This window comes from Anabrus simplex, chromosome 1 (genome assembly GCF_040414725.1).
Source record: "Anabrus simplex isolate iqAnaSimp1 chromosome 1, ASM4041472v1, whole genome shotgun sequence".
In the NCBI taxonomy this organism is placed as follows: Eukaryota; Metazoa; Arthropoda; class Insecta; order Orthoptera; family Tettigoniidae; genus Anabrus; species Anabrus simplex.
In genome coordinates, this window is record NC_090265.1 from 1,716,986,682 (window position 1) to 1,717,000,436 (window position 13,755).

General features: G+C 38.6%; 1 protein-coding gene across 1 annotated transcript in view; it reads right to left on the reverse strand.

Annotated features, from left to right (window-relative positions):
- Window positions 1-13,755, reverse strand: part of LOC136882207 (arylsulfatase B) — a 157,694-nt gene that overhangs the window by 22,304 nt on the left and 121,635 nt on the right. Inside the window, exon 6 of the mRNA XM_067154775.2 lies at window positions 2,668-2,825. Within this exon, the coding sequence (XP_067010876.2) occupies window positions 2,668-2,825 (158 nt within the window). The remainder of the gene's footprint in view (window positions 1-2,667; window positions 2,826-13,755) is intronic.

Below are 13,755 nucleotides of genomic sequence, written 5' to 3' on the forward strand. Positions count from 1 at the left end.
TTATTGTTAATACCGGTACTGACAATTATGTCTTACTGTGTACTCGTCTGCCTTTACTTAATATAAATGAAACTACAAGAATGTGATGTCCTTGGTTCGCGGAATACTACTTAACAATGTCAGGACAATTTTAAATACAGAATTATAATAGTGGCTTGTTGGGGGGCAATAGTCCAATGTTTAAACATATTTAAGTGAAATGAGAAGTTAATTTATTAAGACTGAGACTTTCCTAACTGTCTGACTAACTTTTGAAACATATATAAAACTGCATTTAACTTTAAAAATATGAAATATCTGCATTTAAAATGGAAAATTTGAAAATTAACATTCATTAAATAAAATACACACTCGTCGGACCTTGTACTCACACTTACTTGTTACCTGCTTACTTACACATACGTTATTTGAAGGGCGCCAGCTGCCACTCAGTGCAGCAATAATAGAATGAGACTCTTGACTATCTCTAGGGTGTGGGTAATAAGCTTACTTTTGACAACATACCATATAAGTTCTGGGAAAAGGAGATTGGCGTTCGGTTTCCCCATTAATTTTGAGGTTAAGATATTTTACTGTCATTGAAATAAAACTATGAATTCGTTTGATAGAACAAAATATATTCTTTAAATAATATATAAAAAATAGTCTTGTTGCGATAAAACAGATGAGAATATGAAATTATGACATTGCAACTGAAAGAAACTAGGTATGAATTTGAATTCTTCTTGACCGGACATTTAACAATTTATACGAAATATTTCCCTCACTGATTCACTTGACTGTACCTTCAACACTTTGAGTGTAATTACGACGTATTCCTTTGATCTGGTGTTTACTGTAGATGTGTCACACCTAACTTGGTGATACATCCTTGTGACTGCTTCTTCTCCATATCATCTGACTTCTTTGTAAATCAATATGGTATTACCTCATAGCAGGTGGTATCCCTCTCTGACCCCATGGTAAGCCCTTGCGTCCATGTCTTCAACTAAGTAACCGACCAACTAATTTTGGCCTCACTCTCTCAATGACCAATGATTAATGGCTCACTGAGTCTTCTCCATCTCTCGTTCACACTCGTTGACTGACCGACTGAGGCCTCTTCATCTCGCAGACTTCTTCACTGTTCAGCTTCCGTTTAACTAATGACTGACGCTACAATATGCATCCACCTGTTATAGACGTTGGTTGACACACCTACGTAATCTCCAGAAATAACAATGACATACTCCCACAACGCCTCAAACCGTTGCATGTAATGGTGAAATCCCCTGGGGCGGCTGAGTCTCTGAGTGAATTGCTAAAAGCTCACGATGACGTAGCAATGACTTGGCAGAATCGCCAGTAGTGAAAAATATAACAACGTCACATCCACATCTGATATATCGAAACTCTCACTGTACAGGTATTTAATGTTAATCTACATATACGTATATATGCATACACTCAATTACAAATACGCAAGCGACAAGCAATGCATAATGGAATTGAATAACAATTATAACAAAATAATAGTAATCTCACTGATAAAATAATAATAATACGGACATAATAATAATAACAATAATAATAATAATAATAATAATAATAATAATAATAATAATAATAATAATAATAATAATAATAATAATAATAATAATAATAATAATAATACAGATATTATCTTGTAACGGGATTTGAACCGTTACAAGACTTTATCTTCAATAAAGTTAGCAAAGCAGCCAAGGTGGTTGAGTGACTATTCTAGATTCTAGATTTTCCCGATAAAAGATCTCTGAAATACAGATCGGCGTAAGCTGTACCTGCTTTGTGGTAACTTTCAACTCGTTCGTGCATGAAATTCCTACGCTTGAGGAAATCATCCCGCATTTAGCTGGTCTTCCTATCACAGGTAACGTACTGTAGACGCAAGCTGAAGCTCCAAAGTAACTGATTGGCTGACTCGAACCTGCCATGTGATTCTTTCTCTCGTTCTCCCGTCTCAAGACGTTTAAAGTTAGAAGGAGCTTTAGCTCACAACCCAGTACTTGAGTTTAAAACATTTTGAACATGTTGAAACTTAGGGTTTTCATAGCCGTGGAACTCCGTTCAGTCTTTATCGCACAATTGCATATTTATTTAATGAAACATGACACGTAGAGGAGCAATTTTATTTTTACCGAGGTCCCAGAATATTGACCTGAAGAATGAGTCACTTCCCGACATCCCACATCGTATTGAACTCTCGAAATTATGTATAAGAATTATCGATAGAGGGGCACTGAAACTTACGTTACAAAATGTTAACATCATACAGTTACATCACTCATGTTCCACTTGACGGATAACAAAACTTAAGAGTGATGTATTTGTAACGGCCTCGTCTAAAATTACTCGATGTTCAAATGTGGGAGAACATCCCATGTACGAATCAACTCCAAACTGCGATGTGTTCAGAACGCCTCACTCCCTAAATCCAGCTCTGCATTGTAATTGCAAGAATATCATTACGTTTGCCCTTGCGTAATAATTAGGAAAATTAATCTCCTTCTACGACAAAGCATCACACAACACCAACAGTAATATTAGGATAATAATAATAATAATAATAATAATAATAATAATAATAATAATAATAATAATAATAATAATAATAATAATAATAATAATATTTTCTTGAAGACTCACCCCTCTGAATGGCCAGTTGGAGCCCTTATTTGCAAAAATACCTTCAGTCATCCCTCCATTGTCTGACAGAAACACGATGATTGAGTTATTCAGCATGGCCGATTCTTTAAGTGAGGTGATGATGTCCCCAACTGAGTCATCCAGCGTCTTCACCGTTTCTGTGAAATAATATGGCTAATATGTATTTACCTATCAAGACAGTGGACACGTGATCATCCCATATGGGATGGTGTTATGCATCAGTTGAGCAACCGACAAAGTTTATTTTTTTAGATTATTGTTCCAACTGGAAGCTATAGGTGCAAAATGAATATGTCAAACCGAATCTCTAAATGACAATTTTGTTGGTTAGTCAAGTGAAGCAAAACAAAAAACTAAAGGTACTGCAATAAAGCGTCAAATCACCAAGCGCCATTATCTCAGATTGCGACAATATAATTAAAATATCACTAATGTTGTTTCATTAACAAGAAAATACATTATATAGGTACCAAAATCTTCATTTTGGTATATAATATTTTGCATTTGAAAGGAAAGATGAATGAATAGTCTAAAAAGGATTTAGTGTTTGTGTAAATACCTCGGAATCTGTGTTTAGCGCTTGGCCTAAAATGATTATTAGCAAATCGTGTGACGCCTGGCTATATAAGCAACCCACCAAGCGTTTCTGTTTAGCAGTATTGTCTGAAATATTCGGCCGAGTGTGTCTCTGTGTGAAATGTGTCCCTTCTGGTTTCCTTTGTTTGCCATTGAATTGTATCACCACAAATAACAACTTGGTCATGCGATATAATTTTTGTCTGCTTTAATTGCCATTATGAGTGAGAAAATAATTTAGTTTCAGTTGTTATACACATATTCTTCTGTGTTTTGCCACAATCTCATGCGGCTCTTGGTGTGAATTGTGTTGCACATGTGGACTTGACCCAGTTTTACAGCCGGATGTCCTTCCCGTGGAGGAATATATTCTCTGTTGCGTGTTTCTGTGATGGTTGGTAGTGTAGTGTGTTGTCGGTAAATTAAGGGGAAAGGGTTGGGACAAACAGAAACATCCAGTCCCCGACTCAGAGGAACTAATCAGACTCCCTAGAAATCTTCACCTTAGCCAGGAATCGAACCGGAGACCTCCTGAACTGACGGTCTCATGCTGACCATTCAGCCAAGGAGTCAATTAATATACTTGTTTGTGCACACAATAATAATATACATTTGTTAATTTTTAAGAACAAGAATAGCTCATAGCATTAATCTTATGAGTTGCAAATTGCAAGTCTATATCGTCGCTTAAGTGCAAGTACCACGTAAGTATAAAATACAGATTTTCTCCTGAAAGAAAAACGTACGCAACTATAAAAATGACACAAAACTTTTAGGAATTGTTTTTCTACTGTATATTGAAATAGTTCAACTATATTTTAAACAAGAGAAGACACATTTCTGTACGTATTTGTTTGTCAGTCGAACCACCGCACTTGGCTACAGTAATCGTAGGGGCAAGCTCGGTCAACCGTCATGTTATGTTCTCCGGCCAGTGGAAGTCGAACTAGGACTTTAAAGCTGGCCACACGCGAGCGATCCATCGATGGATGGATGGATGGATGGATGGATGGATGGATGGATGGATGGATGGATGGATGGACGGGACGGACGGACCACTTCCAAAATCTGCTGTATGTGGGGAATTGCAGGGCCGAATCCGAACTGTTGTCGGTAATCAAGAAGACACTGGGTCGTCAACATATCTCCCATAAAATGTCTGGTAACACTAGTGGACGTGATTTCGTACTTGAGGGGATTGAGGGATTTGCCAAGTCGTGTGATTTTTACGACTAAGTGAAACGTAATAACGCCCTTGACCAGCTTGTGCTTGCGTTTGGAGAATAACCTTATATCGCCGGAAAAATAAACGGGGTCCACTCTAGCTTCCATGTCACCCTTATCTCAAAAAATCTTTAATAACACTACTTTTTACGCTGAAATATGAGAGCCGAACGCCACTTCCGGAATCGTTACAGATGAAGGGCGTGTGCCTACCTCTTCCTAAGGAGACCAGGATCTGTTAATGAGGGTCTACTTCAGTGCTGTTCAGCCGCATCCTTAAAGATTACTACATTTTAAGTTCAAATGATACAAGTAATTAATCTCTAGAGTTTTAAAAAACATAACCTATTGTTTCTTATCGCTTGACCCGGCGTATTGTTATATTTCTCTTGTACTTTCAGATTTCGCTTAAATTATTTTTGTGAAATAAATAAATTTCTCATAAATGAAAATTATCAACTTCTTCTTCTTCTTCTTCTTCTTCTTCTTATTATTATTATTATTAGCGCAAACCCGTCAAAATATAACGGTCAGTGGGGTAAATATTTAGTGAAGGATTTATATACATAAACATTCTTTGTACAACAACTTTTTGGCAGTATTGCAACTTTAAGGACGTCAAAAGTTCGCACGCGATTGATCGTGATGCAAAATGCCAAGCGATTTGGAAACTGGTGCCTCTTAGACGGAAACGTAAGTGTTTTATCTGAAGGAGTTAAATCGCCGCCGGGGAATTATAGATCTCTGCCCATTTTTTATGTACAGTGCATTGATCGACCGTTCCTGTCCACGCTACTAATAAAACACGAAGCCCTTTTGAATTAAGCATATACGTTTTCTCAGTGCGCTCGGGACCATAGATAAAAATACATTTTTGACGTTTGTGTTGTTTTGTTGGGGCACGTCAAGGATTTCATTAATATGATTGAAAGTTACTCCTGGTTTGCTAAGAACACAATGCCAGCCAAGTCAGATTTGAAAATTGGCACATCAGCAGTTTGCTCATATTAAAGGTACAATCCTTCGGAATTCCATGGCAGTAAATTATGATACTCCCATCGACGCACTTTCCTAATTACCGTGATGGAAGAAGTTCATAGCTTTAGTGTTAAAATTACTATACGGAGAAAAGGACTTCTACATTTCTCCGACATCATTTCAAGCTAGCAAATATAGGGAGAGCTTTAAAGAGACAGTAACATTGCGCTGAATAGCTTCTTCTCGAATAAGCGACTTTCTGCGACTGCAACACAACACAGACTGGAACAGCTGATCAGGAAGACAGCGCATGCGTGCTTGACCCCTTCCACCTCCCCTCTATCATCGTATGCCTCAGCGCTACCACAGTCCAGTGGCCTTGAAGTACTGGCGAACGTTTTGACGAATCAGAATGCTACTTTTTCTTTGATAATTTAAAAATACAAGACAAGAAATGTTTATGCTTTTAAAGACACTCTGCAAATCTCCAGGCCAAGAGCTTTCGTGGAATGCTTTACGATGTCAATCGGTTCAGCCGTTCTCTCAAAATCGATGTAACAAAAATTAACCCACTGTTTTAAATGTATATATTATATAAAAAGTAATTTACCCTCCGCACTACCTTACGGCTGAACCTGACGCAGCTGCCTAATGGACCCGGGCGAAATAGTTCTCGTGTTCGGCCAGTTTAAGATGAGAACAAAACTCGACGAAGGGAGCCTGGATCCTGGAAGTGATTACTGCTTAAGGGGACCGGGGACACATTTTTTTCGGTAAATGGATGAAATTGTCGAAATTTGAATTCTGGCATAAATAAATTGTATTAACCTTCCTCTACGTAACAAACGTGGTTTTGTGTCGCTGTGACTATTTTTGGCGTAGTTACGGCCGTTTTATATGGCTCTGCACGGTCATTTAATTCTCCACCACGCCCCCATTCCTCTGTATGCTCGGCTATCCGTGTCCCTTCTGTTACCATTAATTCCCTATTTACAGTAGCATTGAGATGGAACAATTTTTGAATATTGGAATATATACTGCCGTCTGTTGGCTATGTTATGAACTTCTTCAACCTATAATTTAGTCAACATAAAACTTTATATTTCCAAACATGTTATCCATTCTAGTGACATGTTTGACTTGAAAAAATTCTATGTGTTTTTAGAAGTAGTATTTTAATATGTTTGAGAGTTGTAATCAAATGATATATTTAATAAGTTAGTGGACAGCCTGACATCAGCCTATACACTTCCTTGTTTACTATTGGGTTTGTTTTGGTCAGTTTCGTGAATTGCAAGCAAAGTTGTGGAAAATTTTTAGTGAATATTATATCAAATCATGAGGAAGTAGATCCATCCAATGTAGGTAAACAAGTGCTTGACATTGCTGTATCAGTTGATGGAACATGGCACAAGCGTGGCCATACATCTCTCTATGGCATTGGCATAGTGATTCACATTCTGAGTGGATTAGTTATAGATTACCATGTGTTATCTAAATATTGTCACATGTGTGTTGTAACTGCTCAGGAACTGGGTGATGATTCTCCAGAATATAATATATGGCTGGAAGGTCATAAAGCATGTGGGGAATGCTCGAGGAATTATGAGGGATCATTTGTAGCAATGGAAATATTTGCAGCTGATATTTTATGAAAAAGATCAGTGGAAGAATGTGGCATGCGCTACACAACTGTGCTTTCTGATAAGGATGCCAAAACATTTCTCCATCTTTTAAATAAAGCAGTATATTGACCAGATGTACAATTGAAGAAAGAAGAGTGCATTAACCATGTTGCAAAAAGGATGGGGACTGGTTTGAGGAATTTGGTGAAAGAGTGGAAAGTAAAAGGAACTACACTTGGTGGAAGGGGGCCTGGAAGTTTGAAAGAAGCAACTATTGTGAAGCTCACAAATTATTACAGGCAGGCAATATGTCCAAATATTCCCTCAACAGATAATATGAAATCTCCAATATATGCCTCACTATACCATTACTCCTCAACAGATGAAGATCCTAAGCATAAGAAATGCCTTTTAGGACCTGAATCATGGTGCTTCTACAACAAGAGTATCGCAACTGGACAAACCCCTCAAAACCCACAAAAAATGTCAGTTAAGTTCACAACTGCAATGCTGCTGAAAATTGTGCCTGTATACCAAAGGCTGGCATCAACAGAACTTCTGTCTAGATGTTGTAGAGGGGCTACTCAAAATGCAATGAAAGTCTTCATGCATGTAAATGGAAAATGTGCCCAAAAGAGACTTCTTTGTCCTCAAAAAGACTTGGAATAGCTGTTTCTAATGCAGTTGCAGAATACATGTGATGTAGTGCAACACAAGAAATGAAAATGGTTATAAGGAATTATAAACTTTCACCAGTATCCAACAAACTTGCCACACAAGGAGATGGAAGAAGAAAATTTTGCAGTCAGCGGTCAGTCACACAACAAAAGAAAACAGCCAGGAAAGAACTGACAATCCTCAAGGTACACAGGGAGGAAGCCAAGAAGAAACAGGAGGGTAGGAGTTATAGTGTTGGTGAATTTTAAGAGATTTGGAAAGGCCATTATGAAAATTTTCAATGTTTTTAGAACTAAAATTCATTTAACTCAAAACACCATTTTTGGTAACCTGCAGTGTTCCATGCGGGTCAAATCTAAACCTATATTTACCAAAGTCGGTATGTAGCTTCTATGTGACCTAACAAATAAATTGTAGGATGGATTTTGCATTCTTCTTCAACATACTCATTTTATGAGGCAAAATATACAGAAAATTAGTGGAAAATTACATGAAATAAAATTAAAAAATTGAAACAGGAGTTAATTGAGAAACATAGGGTGAATCAAAAATTCCATCCTAGAGTTGTTTTGTATTATAAGGAAGAATCATTTCACATGTTTTCAAACTCTCAGGTAAAAGTCCATCCCGCAGGGAACTTTTTGAAAGTTGCCTGTTTCGCGAGTGTCATGAACACAAAGTATATCATATCTCATGAACTAATAAGGATATTAAGTTGAAATTAAGATATATTTTTTTCATAATAGTCCTATATATTCCATATCAATTTCATTGTGATTGCTCAAAAATTGTGGAAAATTAGAAAATGTGTCCCTGGTTCCCTTAAGGAGAAGTACAACCACGTGATATTCTCCTTTTAACTCTCAATAAGAGAATAAAGGAGGAACAAGAATGAAGGAATCGGCAATAGGAAAGGAAGGGCCGTGTTTGGCCAACAATCGGAGTCGTTAGAGAACAAGACGTCGGCTAGGAGGGCCTCCCGATATCGTGATCGGGACCTCCAGTTTTACATGCAATTCGAACCACGGGAAAGAACCTTTTCATTTCACAAATCCCAAATGCATTTGGGTGAAATCGAGTTGCCTCGCCTTGTTGAGCAACCAGTGGCAATGTCGTGATCGCTTCCCCACTCTTTCACGTTATCCTCCCCTTTCTTCAATCTTCAATCTCATTAGTGTTGGGAGAAGAGGGTTGTCTTGCTGTACTTCCCCCTTTCCCCGTGATCGTCCTACCGTATGAAAGTAGTGCAGTGATACGAATGCCTTGATTGTCAAAACAACAACGATGTTTGAACTCCAGCTTCTCATGAATGTGCCCGCTATTTGAAAACAGACCAATGTATACAGCATATTTGAAATAATCATTCTGCCCCCGTTTTTGGATTCCGCATGACACTGTATGTTCTTTCAAGGTATCTTGTAGCATTTGTAGACCAGGCATGTCGGCCGTTGTAGGGCCTGACTATGCTGTAGCATAAGGCGCGAAGATTTGCGGGAGCACATTTTTAAGGAACGAGATTTTTATTGGAGAACTCAAACTGACATTGATAATAAAATGTAACTAAGAGAAAAATAGTTTTCTGATGAAAAACATGAAACCTGAAATAACAGGGATGTCATTATGGTACTTTTATTAATATAAAGGTATTTGTACACCCAATTTAAAGGGTTCATTGAACAATTTGCTGAGTATCAGACATCTCTGTATATACTTTTCATTGATTTTGAAAAGGCCTTTGACTCTATCAACCGGAGGAAAATGTGGAAGGCAATGGAAAAGTTCGGAATTCCACAAAAGATAGTCCGTCTTACACAGGCAATGTATGATAGATATACTTGTCAAGTAGAACATAAAGGGAAGCTGTCTGAACCTTTTGCTGTAAAATCTGGAGTAAAACAAGGATGTCTACTGTCGCCAATCTTGTTTATCATGACACTGGATTGTATGCTGAGAGAGGCAACGAATAGAAAGCGTGGCATTCATTGGGGATTAAATAACCGATTGGAGGAACTGGATTATGCGGATGATCTCTGTCTTCTTGCAGAATGTTTTCGGGACATGGAAATCAAACTGAATGACTTAAAAATAGAAGCTAAAGAAGTAGGCTTAAAGATTAATAACAAAAAGACTAAAGAAATGCGCATAAACCATCGTAAGAATTGCAACTTGACTCTAATTGGAATGGATATAGAAAGGGTAGAGGAATTTTGCTACTTAGGAAGCATGGTAAGGCAGGATGGAGGTGCTTTTAGAGATGTGATGAGTCGTATAAATAAAGCCAAAGGAGCTTTTGCACAGTTACGACCAAGATGGAGATCCCCTCACATTCATATAAAAACAAAGCTAAGGATATTCAACTCAAATGTTAAATCAGTGTTACTGTATGGAAGTGAGACCTGGAAAGTGACCAAAGACATTACCACAAGGTTACAGACTTTTATAAATCGGAGTTTGAGGTACATTATGAGAATATGGTGGCCAAAAAGTATCTCAAACAAAGACCTTTGGGAGGCCACAAGTCAAAGTCCCATACAGGAGCAGATAATGAGAAGAAAATGGAGATGAATTAGACACACCCTGAGAAGACCACAAGAGAGTATCACAAGGCAGGCATTGAGTTGGAATCCACAAGGCAGTCGCCGGCAAGGCAGACCGAGGATTGCCTGGAAGAGAACCATAGATAAGGAGATTGCTGGAGTTAACAAGACATGGAGGGAGGTGAAAGCATTGGCGGCAGATAGAACAAGCTGGAGAAATTTCGTCGAGGCCCTGTGTTCCACAAGGAATTAAAGGAAATAAGTCAAGTCAGTCAATTTAAAGGGTAAGACAAAACGAGTCATCCTCGGATGGGTGAGTCGATATGCTACTATGGAGAAACGAGGCAACACTGTCTCTTATCCGTCTACCCTCCGTCGTTCGACTTCACATGTCGTCTTTATTCAGGCCGGAGTGTACGATATGTGGCAACATCGCCCTGGGGCCGAGTGTAGATTGTTGAATTGTTCATCTGTGCCTTGCATTTAACTTATTTAAGAAATAATTCCATTTCCTCCGCAGTGATTCTTGACGTGGTTATGTGCAACGATGTGAGGACACTAATATAACTATCTGCATTGCAATGTAAGTATCGGTACCATTTTCACAAATTAATATATGCCAAGACCATTTCCAATTATTAAATGAATTCCTTTTTTGGTTTAATAGCAGCCATCAATGGTCTCTATTTAGAGCTATCGCCCAGGTAAATGTTTTCAAGGAACTTGAAATGTATCCAACATATCTCTTGATAAATTATTCCAATCCTTTATTCCTGGTCGTATAAATGAGTGTCCCAATTTGTCCTCTTGCATTCTTTAACTCGATGTTATATTTCTTATGTTTAAAATCTCCACTCAAGTTTACTAATGCCATTCTACGCCATCTTTCCACTTCCAGTTCAGAACATACCGCTAAGTAGAGCAGGACTTCTCCTTACTCTCAAGTCTTTCCAGGCCAAAGTTTTGCAACTTCATAACACTACTCTCTTGTCAGTAATCGCCCAGAACAAACCGAACTTCGTGACCCTTGTCTTTCTTTGGCCGAAGTGTAGGAGCCATTTTCCCCTCTGATTAGTGTTAATAGAGGATGGTTGCCCAGTTGTATTTTTCTTAAAACAATAATTACCAGCACCACCAAAGCACTTATGACACTGAACCCAGACTTACATGACAGGTAAAGGGGATCTGGGAGACGTAAGCCTCCAAGTTTAGTCCGCGAATTGGTGTCCAGTCTTCATAGACCATTGGTCTGGATAAAGCCATTGTTCTGGATTGAGTAGACCATTGGTCTGGACAAAGTCATTTGTCTGTATTGGTTATACTGTTTGTGTTCGTGTCTGTTTTTGTATGTTCCCTACTTGGAATACTCACACGCCGATCTTGACGAATTTCACGGATATGTCGCAGCCCACACCAGGCGGTGGGGACCCTTCAAATCAACCGGTGCAAAGTGCCAGTTCGCAAACCAGCCCATCGACGCACCCACTACCAACCTCGATTTGGACTGCCGATAGAAAACAAAAACAAGCAGAGCCGTCTGGCTCCCTAATCCACCTACTCCCCGAGGGGGAGATCCTGGAGCAACAGGCGGCGATCCTGCAATCGTTCGCCGCCCCTAATCGGCACAGGCACCATGGTTCCCTACTACAAAGGGTCGGCATCGATTGGGTCAAAGAAGTGCTGATAGCATTTGGCTATGGGCCGAAAGACATATACCAGTTCACTCGGCAGAATAGTATAATCAGTAAGGGGATCCCAGTTATTGTTATCAGCTTACGCTTCCAGATAGCGCCAAGGTCACTATTGAGTCGTACCGGGCAAGGAAGAATTTTCCAGTGCTATAGATGCCAAAGATTAGACCACACACCTAATTACTGTCACCCGGCACTTAGATATGGCGATAACCACTTAGCTCCTGCCTACCCGCTTAGGCAGTGTGTTAACTACGATGGGGAACACCCGTCTTCTTGGCGAGGGTGTGACTGTTTTAAGGTGGCTATCGATAAGAAGAAAGCGGCTGGGCACTTGAAAGCTCAGAAAAAGAATGCTCTAGCGCACTCTCGCTCTGTTACTCACAACATTCATTTGCAAATGTTGTGGGTGGCTGCATATCCCTCTCGTAAGGGGTACAGTGGCAAAAATACGTCTGCGTACAACGACTTTAACTGTCCTGATTGGTGCTATAGTATACTGTTGCTCAGAGCTTTAAACTGCGTGACTGGCTCTTTTTATATTTATTAATTTATATAGACTTTAGCAGTGGCGAAGTTAGGGCTCGTGGCCCTCTCTTACAATTAACTACATAATTAATTTACAGATAATACATATACAAAAGAAATGTACTATTCTATCATAAAATCAAAGATAAGCTAAAAATTACAGATTTGGACAAATACAACGAAGAAAGAAAGCAGAGTTCAACAAATAGAATAGAATAAAATTCGAGCGTACAGATAATGAGGAAGAGACAAAATCTTAATGAAAAAGTAAGATACAAACTGGAAAAAATAAGCAATGCATAAAGAGAACACAATTAGTAATAAAGTAAATGGAAATATAAGAATGGCCATAAAAGTGATCTATGTACATGAGTAAGAAGCTAAATATTATGTACATTACACTATAATAATTATCATCATCATCATCATCATTATCATCATTATCATCATCATCACAATCACACAACCTATCATACGTCATCATACATACGAAACAATCACACAAAACAATCAGAGGTTTTCAACAGGTAATCTCTACATGCAGTCTTAAATTTCGAAATTGAGTTTGAGTTCCTGACAGCAGCTGGGAGTGAATTACAAAGTAGTGACCCAGCCACAACGAAGAGTGGTTGACGGGAATAGCGGGGGAAGTGCCAGACCTAGTGTTACAATTATGGAATGTGGATAATAAATGGAATTTTGAAGAGATGTATTTGGGTAGATTTTCCTTCTCAGTTCGATATATATCAACGTAAGTACGTGGAATTTCCGTCGCCTCTCGGGTTTCAGCCAGGAAAGAAATGTGTAGCTGTGGGTTATGTGAGCACTGTAACTCAAGTTAAAAACAAATCGAAGACCAGAGTTCAATGCTTGTTGAAGTGTCATAGTTTGTTTACGGATTGCATCAATGAGGACAATGTCGCAGTAGTCAAGTATTGGTAGTATCAAAGTTTGGAGTAGTTTTATCTTTACGTCTTGAGGCAAAATGCTCTTACGTCGTTTCAGAGGGTGTAGCGTCGCGTACATCTTTCTACATGTATTTCTTATGTGTGCAGACCAGTCAAGAGTTTCAGTCAGGGTCTTACCTAGGTTCTTCACTTCCTTACTGAACGGGATTACGGTGGCATTTAATGTCACCGGAGGAATAGCATAATTTGTATACATGATGTTTAATAATTTCTGATAATCGATAACAATTGTTTGAGTTTTCTGGGGGTTGAGTAGGAGAGA